This window comes from Dermochelys coriacea, chromosome 6 (assembly GCF_009764565.3).
Source record: "Dermochelys coriacea isolate rDerCor1 chromosome 6, rDerCor1.pri.v4, whole genome shotgun sequence".
NCBI classification, from domain to species: domain Eukaryota; kingdom Metazoa; phylum Chordata; order Testudines; family Dermochelyidae; genus Dermochelys; species Dermochelys coriacea.
The window spans coordinates 120318125-120335002 of NC_050073.1; the positions used below are offsets into that span (position 1 = coordinate 120318125).

Genomic DNA, 16878 nt, shown 5'->3' on the forward strand with positions numbered 1-16878 from the left:
TGACTCAGGTTTGAGCCCAAGTCCCCCTGCCAGCCACACACAAATCCGTCGGATTCGGGTCTGTGAGCACAAAGAACCCTGATCCTAGGAGCCTGCTGGGGGGTGGCTCAGAGCCCACTGTGACTTGGGTGCAAGCCCTGTCATTCTGCAGCGTGGATACAGCTCATTCCTTCAGGGACAAACTTCATTCCAAACCGGTGGAATGATCTGCCCCTTTCAGGAGGTATTTTGCTCCTTGGTGGGGGATGATGGTTATCTAGCCCTATGCTACATACTGAATGAATGACCTGAATCTGATATCTGGTCATTTTTTCTATTGCCAGTGACTATCCAGTGATGCTTGCACTGAGGTCCCCACCTCCAATAGGCAACACTGTCTTAAGCAGCTACTGTACTCCCAAGTCCTGCAGCCTTATTTTGTTTCACCGTTAGCTAAAGGCCCACCACTCTAGGGAAAAAGAAAAGGAGGACTTGTGTCACCTTAGAGACTAACAAATTTATTTGAGCATAAGCTTTCGTGAGCTACAGCTCACTTCATTGGATGCATTCAGTGGGGAAATTTATAGACGTAGAGAACATGAAACAATGGGTGTTACCATACACATTTTGTAACCAGAGTGATCACTTAAGGTGAGCTATTACCAGCAGGAGAGCTGGGGGGGGGGGGTCAGGGAGGAAACTTTTGTAGTGATAATCATGGTGGGCTATTTCCAGCAGTTGACAAGAATGTCTGAGGAACAGTGGGGGGTGGTGGGGATACATATGGGGAAATAGTTTTACTTTGTGTAATGACCCATCCACTCCCAGTCTCTATTCAAGCCTAAGTTAATTGTATCCAGTTTGCAAATTAATTCCAATTCAGCTGTCTGAATTAATTTGCAAACTGGATACAATTAACTTAGGCTTGAAAAGAGACTGGGAGTGGATGGGTCATTACACAAAGTAAAACTATTTCCCCATGAAGAAAAGGAGTACTTGTGGCACCTTAGAGACTAACAAATTTATTAGAGCATAAGCTTTCGTGAGCTACAGCTCACTTCCCATGTTATCCCCACCCCCCACTGTTCCTCAGAGGTTCTCGTCAACTGCTGGAAATGGCCCACCTTGATTATCACTACAAAAGGTCCCTCCCCCCCACCCCCACCCCCGGCTCTCCTGCTGGTAATAGCTCACCTTAGGTGATCACTCTGGTTACAGTGTGTATGGTAACACCCATTGTTTCATGTTCTCTGTGTATATAAATCTCCCCACTGTATTTTCCACTGAATGCATCCGATGAAGTGAGCTGTAGCTCACGAAAGCTTATGCTCAAATAAATTTGTTAGTCTCTAAGGTGCCACAAGTACTCCTTTTCTTTTTGCGAATGCAGACTAACATGGCTGCTACTCTGAAACCACTCTAGGGAAGTGATTTTCACTAGTTCCGTGTGAGGTTGCTAAAGTCACTTTTTCCATATATTGTAAAAAGTAAAACATATATCAGGGAATCAATATAACAGACGTATATGAATTGTGTGTTTTGAGTTTCTATCCAGTTTATAGGTTTGCTGGCAGTGTAAAATACAGAGGTATTCAAAAAAGCAGACATGTGGAGGCAGTTTTCTTATTTTAAGAGCCACTGTGTTTAACCAAATTCAAGGCCTGGTCTACACTGGGGGGGATCAATCTAAGTTATGCAACTTCAGCTACGTGAATAACGTAGATGAAGTCGACATACCTAGATCTACTCACCGTAGTGTCTTTACTGTGGTGAGTCAACTGCTGACGTTCCCTTGTCGACTCTGTCTGCCTCTCGCACTGGTGGAGTACAGGAGTCAACGGGAGAGCGCTCGGGGGTCGATTTATCCCATCTAGATTAGACACGATAAATCAACCCCCGCTGGATCAATCGCTGCCCGCTGATCTGGTGGTAGTATAGATATACCCCAAGTGATTAATATTTTTTTGACTATGATCCTTCTGGACCTTCAAAAAATAGAAGCAAAAGTGAAGTGCACTGTATGTGTTGTTCAGTCACAGTCAGTTCATGAAGAATTTAAAATACAGAACTGTTTTACTTATATCAATACAACTTAGAACATATGTAGAATTTTAGAATAGATGGCTTTTTAAAAAATGCCTTCTGTTCCAACTACATACTTTGAAATGACTGTTATTTGGAGCTGATGTTTATCCATATTTATTTCCCTCATAATAAAGATATAGGCTTGTCACAAAGATATCGATGTTGCTTATGTGAGTCCCATACTTCAGTTGGATCTACCCAGGTGAACCCTGGTGCTTGCATGGGACCCTGTTAAAGTCATTGGAGCTCTACATGGGTGCAAGGTTCTGCCTTTGTGGATACAGTTATAAGACTTGGGGGCACACTAACTTTTTTGGCATAGGCTAGCAGTTGTTAATAAAGTTCTAATCAATTTAACTCTCATATAGTAAAGTGATGTTGTATGCTCTCGGTTTATATTTGTTTAACCAGAAATACTGCAGTATTTGCTAATCCCCACTCTAAATTTCCTCATTTCCCTTCATCATACTTTTCAGGAATATTTTTCAAAATACATATATTGTAGGTTTCAGAGTAGCAGCCGTGTTAGTCTGTATTTGCAAAAAAGAAAAGGAATACTTGTGGCACCTTAGAGACTAACAAATTTATTTGAGCATAAGCTTTCATGAGCTACATTGGAATGCATCCAATGAAGTGAGCTGTAGCTCACGAAAGCTTATGCTCAAATAAATTTGTTAGTCTCTAAGGTGCCACAAATACTCCTTTTCTTTTTTACATATATTGTAGTAATTCTTATCAACATTGCCAAGCTCTTTAACAGGAAAAAAAATGCAAAAATATCACTGCATCAAAATGTTTTAACTACTGAAGTTTGAATAGTGTTTTCCTGTTATTAATACTAACAAATCATTTGTATTTGTTTTATAAAGCTTTTTACATTTTTTTTATTTTTATTATAGATAAGAGAGGATGCCTTCAACACAAAAGCCAATGCGCTATGGACACACAGAAGGCCACACGGATGTCTGCTTTGATGACACTGGAAGGTAAATTATTGAAACTAGGGCTTATTTCAGTAGTTCACATGTCTGCAAGCAATGCCATTGATATTGCAAAACTAGAGAGGGTGAGAGAAGAGTGATGAGAATGTTCACGGGCTTTGCAAAACTCTCATATGAAGAGATGTTGAAAAGATTAGGATTGTTTACCTTAGAAAGGAACTGAGTAATAGAGGACATGATAAAAGTGTATTAAAATAATGAACGGTATAGAGAAGGTAGATCAAGAGTTTCTGCTGTCCGTGTCTCATAGCATGACAGCAAGGGGACATTCAATGAAATTGAAAGGTGGGAAATTCAAAAACAATAAATAGAATACTTTTTCACAAATGTGCAATTAAACTATGGAACTCACTGCCATAGGAAGTCATTGAGGCCAAGATCTTAACAAGGTTCAAAAAGTTATTGGATATTTATATATTTTATCATCATTAATTAGGACAGCTCCAGATATTTGTATCAAGAATATCTGGAGTTATCCTAATTAATGATGATGCAAATTTTGGAAGGGATATTAAACCTGAGCTTCAGGCTTTAAACCAATCTCTAAATCTTAGAGGTCAAGATGAGATGTAATGTGAAGGACAGATTATCCCAAATCTGCTATGGTTCTTACACCTTTCCATAAAACATCTAGTATTAACCATTGCCAGAGATAGGATACTGGTCTAGATGGACTTTGGGTCTGATCTAGTGTGGCAATTCCTATGTTCCTGTGACTTTCCTGAAAGTTGGTTATAAGGCCTTTACATTTTGATGCCTCAATCGTGCAATGACTTGCACATTAAATCAACTTTACACCCATGAGTAGTCCCATAGGTTGAAGTAGAAATGGGGCAGTGCGAGGAAAAGTGTTATGTATATATAGACATTGGAAATCCAAAATGTAACTGCGTAGGTCCAGCTATTGGCTTGCTATCTTTCAGTGTTCTCTTTGGTATAGATCTTGGACTATGTTGTTGAAGTTGAAAGGATATAAACCAAACAGTCTCCATTAACCTGAGTCTACAAAAAACTCAAGCAGCAAACCTTAAGTGTGTTAAGGGCCTGTTCCATAGCCAACTGAAGTCATCTGAAAGACTATATTTGTCTTCAGTGGGCTTTGGATCAGACCTTATGTGAAGATTTAGCCAGGTAACTTTAATCTTCCCAACAAAAAAAATTGTTCACTTAGAGTTGGGGTTTCTTAAGTGTGTTTATCACAAGTCAAATGCTAAAAAACAAGGAAATCAGAATTGCAGCTTACAAGCATTAGCCTGCTACCTTTATCACACTCCACTCCACTAACACCTTCTGTAGCTTATGCTCAAATAAATTTGTTAGTCTCTAAGGTGCCACAAGTATTCCTTTTCTTTTTTGCGAATACAGACTAACACAGCTGCTACTCTGAAAGCTGCTGCTCTGCAATACTATGGATCTCAGCATGCACACATCAAAGAACTGAAAATTGCACAGAAACACACAACTCCTACATTCCAGTGCTACTTATTTAATTATAATTGTAAGAGTACAAGTGTACTATCCAGTTGCAAGGAAAAGAATGCAAAGTTTGGTCACATACTCAATTTCTTACTGTATTAAAAATGCAAACTTCTGTATATTAACATGACTTTAAAATAATCAGCTCAACTATATGGTACACACAGCTAAACAAAGGCATACATACTCATTTTACACACATACATATTATGTTATATAACAAAGTAACAAACAGGTCAGGCTAAAGGTGGTGAGAAGTAAGCTATGCCTACACTTAAAACATTACAGCAGTTCAGCTACTGTGCTGCAACTGCACTGCTGTAGTGTTGAGTGCAGGCTCTCAATACAGAAATGGGAGGGGTTCTCCCATTGCTGTAGTTAATCCACCTCCCTGAGAGGCAGTAGCTAGATCAAGAATTCTTCTGTCAGGCATCCGATGAAGTGAGCTGTAGCTCACGAAAGCTTATGCTCTAATAAATTTGTTAGTCGCTAAGGTGCCACAAGTACTCCTTTTCTTTTTTCTGTCAGTCTAGCACTGTTTACACCGGGGTTAGGTTTGCATAGCTATCTCTCAGAGGTGTAGATTTTTCACAACTGTGAGAGACATAGCTATGCGGAGGTCTACTAATGGTGAAGTGTGATAATGCTGCTGAATTGAAATTGAGCCCTGGCCTACACTACAGAGTTAGATCGATGCAAGGCGGCTTACATCAACCTAACTATATAAGTATCTACACTAAAATTTTACTCCCTCCAAAATAACTCACTGCTACACCGACTTAATAATTCCATCTCCACGAGAGGTGTAGAATCAATGTTGATGTAGTTAGGTTGATGCAGTATCAGTGTAGACTGTACATTGTTTATACTGATGTCATTGACTTTCAGAAGCCATCCCACAATGGCCACAGTGAGGAGTTCAATTGGTGCAAGCACTCCTGGTGAGGGATGTGCACCACCAACACATGGAGCAAAGTGTAGACATGTACTAGCGATGTAATTACTGTGGTGACTGTATGCCAATGTAAATTAGGTCAACTTAATTTTGTAGCATAGACATGGTCTGTGTGTGTTAAAAAAGGGTATCAGGGTCGGAATGGTAGGGGGATTGATCTACCAACAAAGAACCAAAACCACAAAAGGACAAAATACAAAAAATGATTGACAGACATTATAAAACCTTTGCATTATTTAGCCAGCATGACTGAAAGCAAATACAAAGGTCATAGTCTGAGCTAAGGACACTTAAGAGGAAGCTGAAGTGTTGCTGATATAATGGAATCCTGAAATCATTCCTGTTTTTCTCAGATTTCTGCTCCAAATCTCTGTTGGTAAAGAAGGTTGTGTAACAATTTGTTGCATCAAAGTTGTAGAAGTGAAATCATGAACGACACGAGTGTTGAATTCAAAATCTTGACAGTTTTTAAAAGGCCTGCCCTCCTGTACAGCCATCTCGGCTTCAATCAAGTGTGTTTAACACATTTAGATTAGGTCAAAACTTTGTGACAGGATAGGTGGCAGATTTTCAGAGGCACAAAGGGCAGTTGGGTGCCCAACTTCTAGTGAAAGTCAGTGCAAGATGGGATCCTAATTTTCCTTTGTGCTGTTGAAAATTTCCTCCTAGATGCTGAAAAATGAATTGGCTGGTTAGTGTCTGAGTATCTAAGGGCAGGTACAAAAGAGGGATGGGCATACCTAGTTAGTAGATTTATACTCATTGTGTTATACGTGCAGAATTACAAGTTTTTCATGTTGTATAATATGAGTGTCTTTCTCATATTATTTGAAGAATAAATACACTTATAAAATGTTTCATTTAATAAAAATGTGCATTTTTAAACCTTTTCCCCCCATATTTTGGGCTGAGGAAAATCAAAATAACCCTGCTATACACAAATGTAAATAATATTATTTTCTTAACAGCTGTATTGTAACTTGTGGCAGCGATGGAGATGTTAGGATTTGGCAAAACCTAGATGACGATGATCCTAAGTCCATTAATGTGGGAGAAAAAGCATATTCATTTGCTTTAAAGGTATTAGTATAACATTTCCTATGAAATTCCTATGCAATACGGGTGCTGATATATACCTTGATCCTGCAAAATCTTCCTCATGTACTTAACTGTATGCATGTGAACTCAACAGGACTGCTGACGTGCATAAGTTAAGCATATGTTGGAAATATTTGCAGGACTGGAGCTAGAATGGTATTGGATTTAGTAAACTTGATTTAATGTTATGCATAAAACTCATTGCATTAACTTACATAACATAGACTACTGTATTTGTTGAAAGCTAACTTTTTTCTTAATGTTGTCACAGACACATCTTATGTGATATTGAAAGGATCTGTCTTAATCATACAATCATAGAAATGTGGGGCTGGAAGGGACCTTGAGAGATCAACAGCTGCAGCCCCCTGCACTGTGGTAGGACCAAATAAACCTAGACCATCCCTGACAGGTGTTAGTCTAACCTGTTCTTAAAAACCTGCAGTGATGGGGATTCCACAACCTCCGTTGGAAGCCTATTCCTGAGCTTAACTACCCTTATAATTAGAAAGTTTCTTCTAATATCTAACCTAAATCTTCCTTGTTGCAGATTAAGCCCATTACTACTTGTCCTACCTTCAGTGGCATGAACACTTGATCCCCTTCCTCTTTGTAACAGCCCTTAACATATCAGGTTCCCCCCTCAATCTTCTTTTTTCAAGACTACCGTGCCCAGCTTTTTTAATGTTTCCTCATAGGTCAGGTTTTATTAACTTTTTATAATTTTTGTTGCTGTCCTCTGGACTCTCTCCAATTTATCCACATCTTTCTTAAAGTGTGGTGCCCAGAACTGGACACACTACTGCAGCTGAGGCCTCATCTGTGCTGAGTAGAGTAATTACTTCCTGTATCTTATGTGAATGCACCCCAGAATATTAGCCTTTTTTGCAACTGCATCACATTGTTGACTCATGCAATTTATGATCCACAATAACTCCCAGATCCTTTTCAGCAGTGCAGTACTACCACCTAGCCAGTTATTTCCCATTTTGTAGTTGTGCACTTTGTTTTTCTTTTCTAAGTGAAGTGTTTTATACTTGTCTTTATTGAATTTCAACTTGTTGATTTCAGAGCAATTCTCTAATTTGTCAAGGTCATTTTGGATTCTAATCTTGTCCTCTAGTGTGTTTGCAACCCTTTGCAGCTTGTGCAGGTTTTATAAGCATCCTCTGCATTCCATTATCGAAGTCATTAATGAAAATATTGAATAATACTAGACCCTGCACTGACCCCTGCAGGACCCACTAGATACACCTTCCCAGTTTGACAGTGGACCATTGATAACTACTCTTTGAGTATGGTCTTTCAACCAGTTGTGCGCACATCCTACAGTAATTTCATCTAGAGCACATTTCCTTACTTTGCTTATGATACAGTTCCACATGACATTCTCATAAGTCTTACTGAAATCAAGATATATCATGTCTACTGCTTCCCCCCCATCCACTAGGCCACTAAGATTGTCAAAGAAAGAAATTAGATTGGATTCAAATGATTTGTTTTTGATAAATCCATGTGCCTATGCTTCATAACCCTATTATTCTCTAAGTGCTTACAAATAGATTGTTTAATAATTTGTTACAGTATCTCTCCAGGTGTCAAAGTTAGGCTGACTAGTCTATAATTCTCTGGGTCCACTTTGTTTCCATTTTTAAAGATAGGTATTATGTTTGCCCTTCTCCAGTCCTGTGGGACCTCACCCATCATCCATGAGTTGTCAAAGATAATTGCTAATGGTTCCAAGATTGCTTCAGCTAGTTCCCCAATTACCCTAGGATGAATTTAATCAGGCTCTGCCGACTTGAATACATTTAACTTATCTAAATATTCTTTAACCTGTTCTTTCCCTTTTTGGTTTGCATTCCTTCCCCCCTTGTATTTTTATTAATTCTGAGTATCTTGTCACCATTAACCTTTTTAGTGAAGCCTGAAGCAAAATAGGCATTAAACAGCTCAGCCTTCTTGATCTTGTCACTTATTAGCTCTCCTTCCCTACAAAGTAGAGGACCTGTGCTTTCCCTTGTCTTTCTTTTGCTCCTTTTAAAGAACCTTTTTTTATTGCATTTTATGTCCCTTGCTAGGTGTAACTCATTTTGTGTCTTAGACTTTCTGATTTTGTCCCCACGTGCTTGTGCTATACTTTTGTACTCTTCCTTAGCAATTCATTCATGTTTCCACTTTTTGTAGGATTCCTTTTTGATTTTCAGGTAATTAAAGAACTCCTGATGGAGCCATATTGGTGTCTTACTATTCTTCCTATCTTTTCTTTGCTTTAGAATAGTTTGCAGTTGTGCATTGCATAAACTGCAAAAGCGACTGACCTCCACCAATGTGTTTAGGTGAAGGTATTAAAGCCATTAAAATTGATCAATTTACTTTAAATATCATTTTACCCCCACATCTACTGACATCTGTTCCCAAAAGAGAGATTAATGTTGAATCACTAGAAACATCTAAGTGGTTGAACATGTCTATCTGGTTTATAGTTTAGATAAATCATTCAAGAACTTTAAAATGCTTTAGAGTATATTGATTTGACCATTTATTCCTTACCCCATTCAGTGGGGTAAAGAAGTACAGAAGTTTTCCTCATGCTGAGTTTCTCTAATGTACATATCTATCACTTCACATCAGGATATTCTGACTTCATGATTTTAAACTCGCTTAGAGAAACTGAAACAGCAAATTATCTTTATTTTTAATCTACAGTGTAATTTAATTATGATGCTCAGACTTTGTAATGGTCATTTGACTATATGGACCAAAAATACATTCCAGAAGTCATTTCCTAGTGGTACAGATAACTCTGCCCTTGCTAATCAGTGGGTGTCTGACTTTAAAGATTTTTGGGTATCCAGAAGATGATTCTCTGACCTTTTCAAAGGTAAGAGAGAAATTGAATCTTGAATCCTTCTTCCACTGCAAATAATAGTAGTTTGTGGGAGTGATGATTAGAACCTATTCTAGTAATCTAACTGATCTGCTCTAGCATTAAAGTGCCTAATATAACTTGCTGTATCTATCCCTCATGAAGGAAGTTCACATTTTTATAAATATGGATGGAATGATTATTTGGATATGATAATTAAAATAAGGATGAGTTGTATCACTTCTTATAACAGGGGTCAACGGTACATCATTAATGCGTCTTTTGAAAACTTCACATATTTGTCTTGACAATTTTCATAGTAATTCCTTTGTCTGAAGCTATTCTTATGCTACATTAAAATGTATTACATAAATACTTTGGGTTTTGTTTGTTTTTGTATAAAATCTGAAATGTCCTCTCATTTTACAGCATCTTTTGAAAATGAGAGAATGATCCCAGGAGTTTAATTAATCTTCAAATAGAAAACAGTGTTTGTGGCATACAAGTTTGCAGTGATACATACATTTTTAAAAAATAAATCTGCTATTAAATTTTGGTAACTTTTTTGGGGGAATGAATAAGCAATTATTGATGTGTGTACTTAAAAAAAAATGACTACCTTTGAATATATAAGCAAAAACTCAATATTATAAAGAAAAATTCACTAAAACAGGAAAATTTTGAGAAATACTGATTTTATTTTTTTGGATTAAATAGCCCACTGCTTTCAAAGATGTATGTCTGAGTTTCTTAGCATGAGTTTCAAAAACATTTTCCAAGACTTAGCTCCAGTAATTTTGTTTTAAAAATTAGATGTAATTCTTAATTCACTTATAAATAATTTATCTTTAAGGAAAAAAGGTTTTTAAATTGAAGTAGGTCTGAATCAGTTAAGCACTGTCTGATTGATATCTCTTAACACACATTAGATTATCTAGTCTGAGTGTTGCTGCATGTATATTTTTTGTAATATTTATATTTGTGAACATACATTTTATGTAATTCTGCTTTTGGAGAAAAATATGCATGGCAGCTTGTAATTATAAAAGAAACGGAGTACTTGTGGGCACCTTAGAGACTAACAAATTTATTCAGAGGCATAAGCTTTCGTGAGCTACAGCTGCACTAATGCATCCGATGAAGTGATCTGTAGCTCACGAAAGCTTAGGCTCTAATAATTTGTTAGTCTTCTAGGTGCCACAAGTATCCTTTCCTTGTTTGCGAATACAGACTAACACGGCTGCTACTCTGAATAGCTGGAATTTAATTATGTATTTATACAGCCCTGTAACTTAAATTATTTGTCAAATCCCTGTCTGCAACACATACTCCCCTGAATGAAGGGATGATACATTTTCACCTTAACAATATATTTTTCTATAAACATAAAAGATTGCCATGGCACTTGACCATATATTAATTTGGAATTCTGAATAGGGAATATTGGAAAGATTAATGTGATGGTCTTCTGGTTTGTATTTCTGCAAACTGGCCATTTGTTAAACTATGGCTGACAAACCATCAAAAGCTTTCCTTAATGGCATTTAGTCTGTGAAATTTGGGACAAGGGCGCCCTCTCATGATCATGTGGCACATAAAAACCAAATACAGGCAGTTCTCGACTTTATGACGAACGGCACTTACGATATTTATAAATTGTCAGTGTTTCGACTTTACGATGCTCGATCGGACACTGTTCCTATGGGAAATTCGAGTTAAGATGTTTTCAATTTAAGACACGATTTTCAGGATCTGATTGTGTCGTAAGTCCAAGGACTGCCTGTATATTTTGATTAATGTTTGATTTATGTTGGGAAGTGCGCTTTTTTTTCTCTCTATCAAAACCCTGAGAATCCTCCTTGTTTTCCTGCTTCATACTCTCCACAGTTAAAGCCTCATAATCTCCTTCTTCCTGGTGAAGAAGATTGAAAGGATCTCATTAGACCTCATTAGTGTCATTCCTTGACTCTCACACTCATCATTTTAGGAAAGACACAAGGTTCTAAGGCCCTGATCCTGTAAAAACCTATTCACATGCGTAACTATGCATTGTGATTAGTCCCATTGAAGCCAGTGGGGCTGCTCACAGAGCAGATATTTAAGCATGTGAATACATATTTACAGGATTGGGGCCTAAAAGAGAAACTCGTTTAAATAGCTTAAGGCAGTGGTTCTCAATCTTTCCAGACTACTGCATGCCTTTCAGGAGTCTAATTTGTCTTCACCTCACTTAAAAACTACAAAAGTGTCACAACACAGCACATTATTACTGAAAAATTGCTTACTTTGTCATTTGTCTATATGAAATTTTAGTTTGTACTGACTTTGCTAGTGCTTTTTATGTAGCCTGTTGTAAAACTAGGCAAATGTCAAGAGTTGATGTACCCCCAGAAGACCCCTGCATACCCCAAGGGGTATGTGTACCCCTGGTTGAGAACCACTGGTTTAAGGAAGATAGTTAAGTAATATTATTAAATTAAAAGTGTGGAGGGTTGTATTTCTTAATTGAAAATTTTCTTCTTGGTTTCTGTTAATTTTTTTTGTGGCAGAGGGAGGGGGAAGAGAGGGGAAGGAAGAAATGTAGCTGGAAGAACATTTCCCAGCTGCTGCTCCTTTTTAAAACCAGAAACTCTTGTGGAACTACTCAAGATTATATATGGAAAGAACTGGCTTTTTGTTCCTTGGACCAAAATATTTTTCTTTAATCCACCAATTCCAGAGTTTATTTGTTTCATTTGTAGAATGGAAGACTGGTCACTGCAGTATCTAACAATACTGTCCAGATTCATACATTCCCTGAAGGAGCTCCTGATGGCATCCTGACTCGTTTCACCACGAATGCAAACCATGTTGTCTTTAACAGGGATGGTACTAAAATTGCTGCTGGATCCAGGTAATTTGATCTTGATGCAGGACAAGTCAATAGCCACACTAAATGTGGAACATTAGCGACTTCCTGGGATGTGACTTTTGTTCGCAATGCCATCTAATTAATCTGCATTTTGTGAAGGTTTTACAATGCCTCAAAAGGTCGTCATAGAAGAAGAAAGTCAAATGGAGGAGGCCATTAAGAAAAACTTTTTTGGGAAAGGTTGGGGCCACATAAATAACTGCCCCACAACATAAAGTTTCCAGATGTAATTTATATTCTTCAGGCACTTACTTTGTGACGGCACAAGGGTTCACCCATATGGAGCTCATTTCAGGATCAGGGCTTTAGTTATTAACTTTGTATTAAGAATCACAGTATTGTTAACAGTTTAGGGACCCAGTACTGCAAATGCTAATGCCCATGCATAAATTAAGCATGTGCATATTTGTTGGATTGGGACATTATTTTCTAACATAATATATTGTCACCCCTCTGCAGAGCAGTAGTAAATATTGAGTGCAGGATTATACCCTTGGCCCCTGAGGAGGAGAAAGGAGCGATGCAAAGTCTAGTTAATATCTTGGGCAACTTGTTTATTTTACACTATATACACCAGTTCTTTAACAGATGTGGTAAAACAGTCCTCTTATTCATTAATTTTAGACAAAATGCCAATTCCCAGTTTCCAGAGAGCAACTCTGACCCAATAATTGACTCTAGTTAGATTAAAGCAGAGAACACTCTCCTGCTGGTTGCAACAGCTTTCCTGAAAAGAAAATTATCACAGATCTAACAAATATACAGTATTTTTTCAGACTGAGCAGTCCTTCCACACTAAGAACTTGTAAGACTTTAACAGTGCCACCTGGAGATTTCTGCCATAATAGTGTTGAAAGAGAGGGTGACATACCAAAAAAAAAAAAAAAAAAAAAGGGAATGCAAATAAATTGTTTTTATTTTAATTGTCACAAGTCTCTCAATTATTACTTGAAGTCTAGAACTTTGTGAGTTGACAGTACATTCCACTTAAATGCGGAACATATGGATAGAGCCTGGCAAATCCGCGGGTATCCGCTTTATATCCTTGGACCATTTCTGTGGATACCAATGCGGATGCAGATACAAATTTTGTATCCGTGCAGGGCTCTGACCATAAGGACAGGCGAACAGCTGTGAGGAACTGCAGCGTGGATCTTCCACCTGCCCTGGTCGGGAGGCTTGGGGGCAGGGACAGGGGGCAGGATCTGCTCAGGCCCCCCACCCAGGGTGGGTGGAGGGTCTACCGTGACTCCCTACAGCCGCCAGTGCATCTCTTCCCGATCAGTCTCTGAAGGAGGGTGGTTCACCTCGGAGCCTTAGTGTAGAGCCCTGAAAATCTGTGGATATCTGCAGATATCCACAGATAATTTTTGCGGCTCGCAGATCAGATGTGGATACACACTTGTGTATCTACACAGGGTTCTATATATGGACTGTTTCAAAGGCTTACCTGATCTATTTGGAAATATTTATGTTGTTTGTTTAAAAGGTAAATTTCGTCAACTGTTCTGTTTTAAAGTTGCAAGGCATGTTATAAAGATACTAAAATAGTAGTAATATGGATATGAATGAATACAACTTGCTATGGCTATTTTTTGTGTTAGACTAAAATATTCAGGGCGGGGTGTGATCTGATAAGCTCTGTAACATGTTGTGCCCTAATTGCCCTGTGTATACTTTGCTAGAGTGCTCTAAAGCAGTGGTTCTCAAAGCTGGTCCGCCGCTTGTTCAGGGAAAGCCCCTGGCTGGCCAGACCGGTTTGTTTACGGGCTGCGTCCGCAGTTTTGGCCAATTGCGGCTCCCACTGGCCGCGGTTCGCCGCTGCAGGCCAATGGGGGCTGCGGGAAGCAGTGCAAGCCGAGGGACATGCTGGCCACCCTTCCCGCAGCCCCCATTGGCCTGGAGCGGCGAACCGCAGCCAGTGAGAGCCGCGATCAGCCAAACCTGCGGACGCAGCAGGTAAACAAACCAGTCCGGCCTGCCAGGGGCTTTCCCTGTACAAGTGGCAGATTGGCTTTGAGAACCACTGCTCTAAAGGGTATCTAGTTTGCGGTAACAGGGACTACTTTGTCCCCTTTAATGCAAACTAGATACCTTTTAGAGTGTGCCAGTGGAGTCTGTGCTGCTAGGGCTCAACACCTTAGAACATTCTACAAATCACACCCCTTAAAGTGCTTGTCAGACTGTGTAGACAAGCCCTTAGTATCTTGCAGAAACTGTGGCTGTGATCCTGAAAAGAGTTGATTATGCTTAAGACTGCAGGATTGAGGCCCAAGGTTAGTTTTATTTAATGGATATGTAGATTGCAACTCTTTAGTGGTATTAAGATATTTTTAGGGAAGTGCATTATAATCCTGATCTTAAGTGGTTCATATGTCAAACATAAAAATGTATTCCAAACTGAATTTGAGCCTCAGATGTCTCTAACTAGTATTCTATTTTTTCACACATCAGAAACCTCAATTCAAGTACTTTACATTTTACATTATTTTTTAAGTGTGTGGGACAGTGCTGGGTGAAAATGCTATTGTGGGGCCTAGTATGGCTTAAAAGTTGATAGTATTCTTAATTATGGACTAAATTGAGTCATAATATTGAAAAAAGCCAAATATTTGAAAATTAGCTAATGCATTATTTACATGAAATATTTTAAAGTTTCATAATGATTTTTAGCAAATAAGCTTAATGCATATGTAGCAGCTATTTAACAAGATAAGTCAATCAGTTGTGGTACTGATAAAATATAATTCTCTATCTTTCAACAGCCAAAGTACAGATTTAGGTGATATTGGTCTAAAATTACATAATAATATAGTTATTAATATGGGGTGGGTGGGTGTGATTATGACACATTGTATGATTTCTTACTAAAGCATTCCATTTCCTCTTTAATTTAGGGGGAAAGTTATTCTATTCTGCTATTGATGGCCTGCCCCTTTTGAAGTAAATGGCAAGACTTCCATTTTCACATAGATTCTACAGTGATAGCGTGCTTTTTTAATCACACTTATCTGTCAATGATCAATAAGATAGAACTCGCATTTACTTCAATCAAAGCAGAATACTGTCTGTCAGTATTAAAGTAATCTGGTTAATTAAGTACATTGCTCTCATCCACAGTGATTTTATGGTCAAAGTTGTAGAGGTGACGGATAGCAGCCAACAGAAAACATTCCGAGGACATGATGCCCCTGTCCTAAGTCTGTCTTTTGATCCCCAAGATTCTTTTCTGGTAAAAAATTTTCCTGTCACTTTCTACCTTGTAATATTTCCTCCAGCAGTTCATATTTTGTTTCTTATGGGATCTTAAATCATAAAATGGTCCCCAGGCACAGAGGACATGGTTTTTATTTCATTTGTCTACTGAGTATGGCCTATCAAAAGGGTCATGTGAATATCAAACTGTCTCCAATAACCTTAGCTTTATTTTCCTACATGTACATTCTCAATGTGAAATTTTTATATTGTCCTTACTGCTGAGGGGAAAAGTTGATCCACTAACATAATTTAAAACAAACTGTTGATTTAAAAAAAAAATTACATCTAATTTTAAGTATTTCATTGTGAAGAATTTGTAAATACAGAAGGGTTGGAATGAACAAGGGTTTCATATATTTTCAAACAAGATGATTTATATTTTATTTAATATCTATAATATAAATCATATAAAATTTATTATGAGTTTGTTTAAAGGCTGTTCATATAGTGTATGTCTATATTGCTGGCTGTACACCTCTTAAACTTCTAATTGTTGCATGACTTTTGCTACTTTTACTGCAAATTGTTGATGACATTTTAAAAACTACTTTTTCTTATTCAGACATCAGCAAGCTGTGATGGATCTGTCAGAGTATGGAAAATCTCAGATCAGGTAAAATGCTAATCTTCTGGAGTTAAACTTTAGATTTTACTGTGTGTATTTTACAAAAGAATGATCTTAACTAAAATAATGCATTTTGTCTTTTGATGTGTCAGAATTGGTGTACTGGCAATAAATGAAAAAGATAAATATTTTAAAAATCCTAATACAGGTGAAATCTAATTTGCAGATTTAATGCTAACAAAAGCTCATAATAATGTAGTTCTCCAGAGTTAGGGCCCAATCCTGCAGAGTTGTGTCTAGAATTACTTTTGCTTAAGTCCTGTTGACTCTACAATGGGACTCCAAATGGGAGTAATTTATACATGGGCTGATTGCAGGATTGAGTAGTATCCTTGTGATTTGCTAGTTTTTAAGACAAATACACATCTAAATTGTCAGACCTAGCATTAGAAGTTATGATTGTGGATGCCTTTTGTATAGCAATGCTGGCACTGTAACTTTTCGTATGCAATATTTTGAGATTATAGCTGTGATTTGCATTTCAATGTATAAGCAGTAATATGGGGCACAACAATACAACACTTTTTGTATCACTGAGGTCAGATCCTGCCTTGACACACACCCTGTTCAACCCTATTAAAATCACTGTGGTTTTACAAAGTATTAGTCAGGTAGAATAAC

At 37.8% G+C, this 16878-nt stretch overlaps 1 protein-coding gene across 4 annotated transcripts in view; it reads left to right on the plus strand.

Moving 5' to 3' along the window:
* WDHD1 (WD repeat and HMG-box DNA binding protein 1) overlaps window positions 1-16878 on the plus strand; it is a 51721-nt gene that overhangs the window by 615 nt on the left and 34228 nt on the right. For all 4 annotated transcript variants that reach the window (XM_043517713.1, XM_043517711.1, XM_038406904.2 and 1 more), the window contains exons 2-6: window positions 2964-3050; window positions 6465-6576; window positions 12205-12356; window positions 15495-15606; window positions 16195-16245. In XM_043517713.1, the coding sequence (XP_043373648.1) occupies window positions 2974-3050; window positions 6465-6576; window positions 12205-12356; window positions 15495-15606; window positions 16195-16245 (504 nt within the window). In that variant the 5' untranslated portion in view covers window positions 2964-2973. The remainder of the gene's footprint in view (window positions 1-2963; window positions 3051-6464; window positions 6577-12204; window positions 12357-15494; window positions 15607-16194; window positions 16246-16878) is intronic.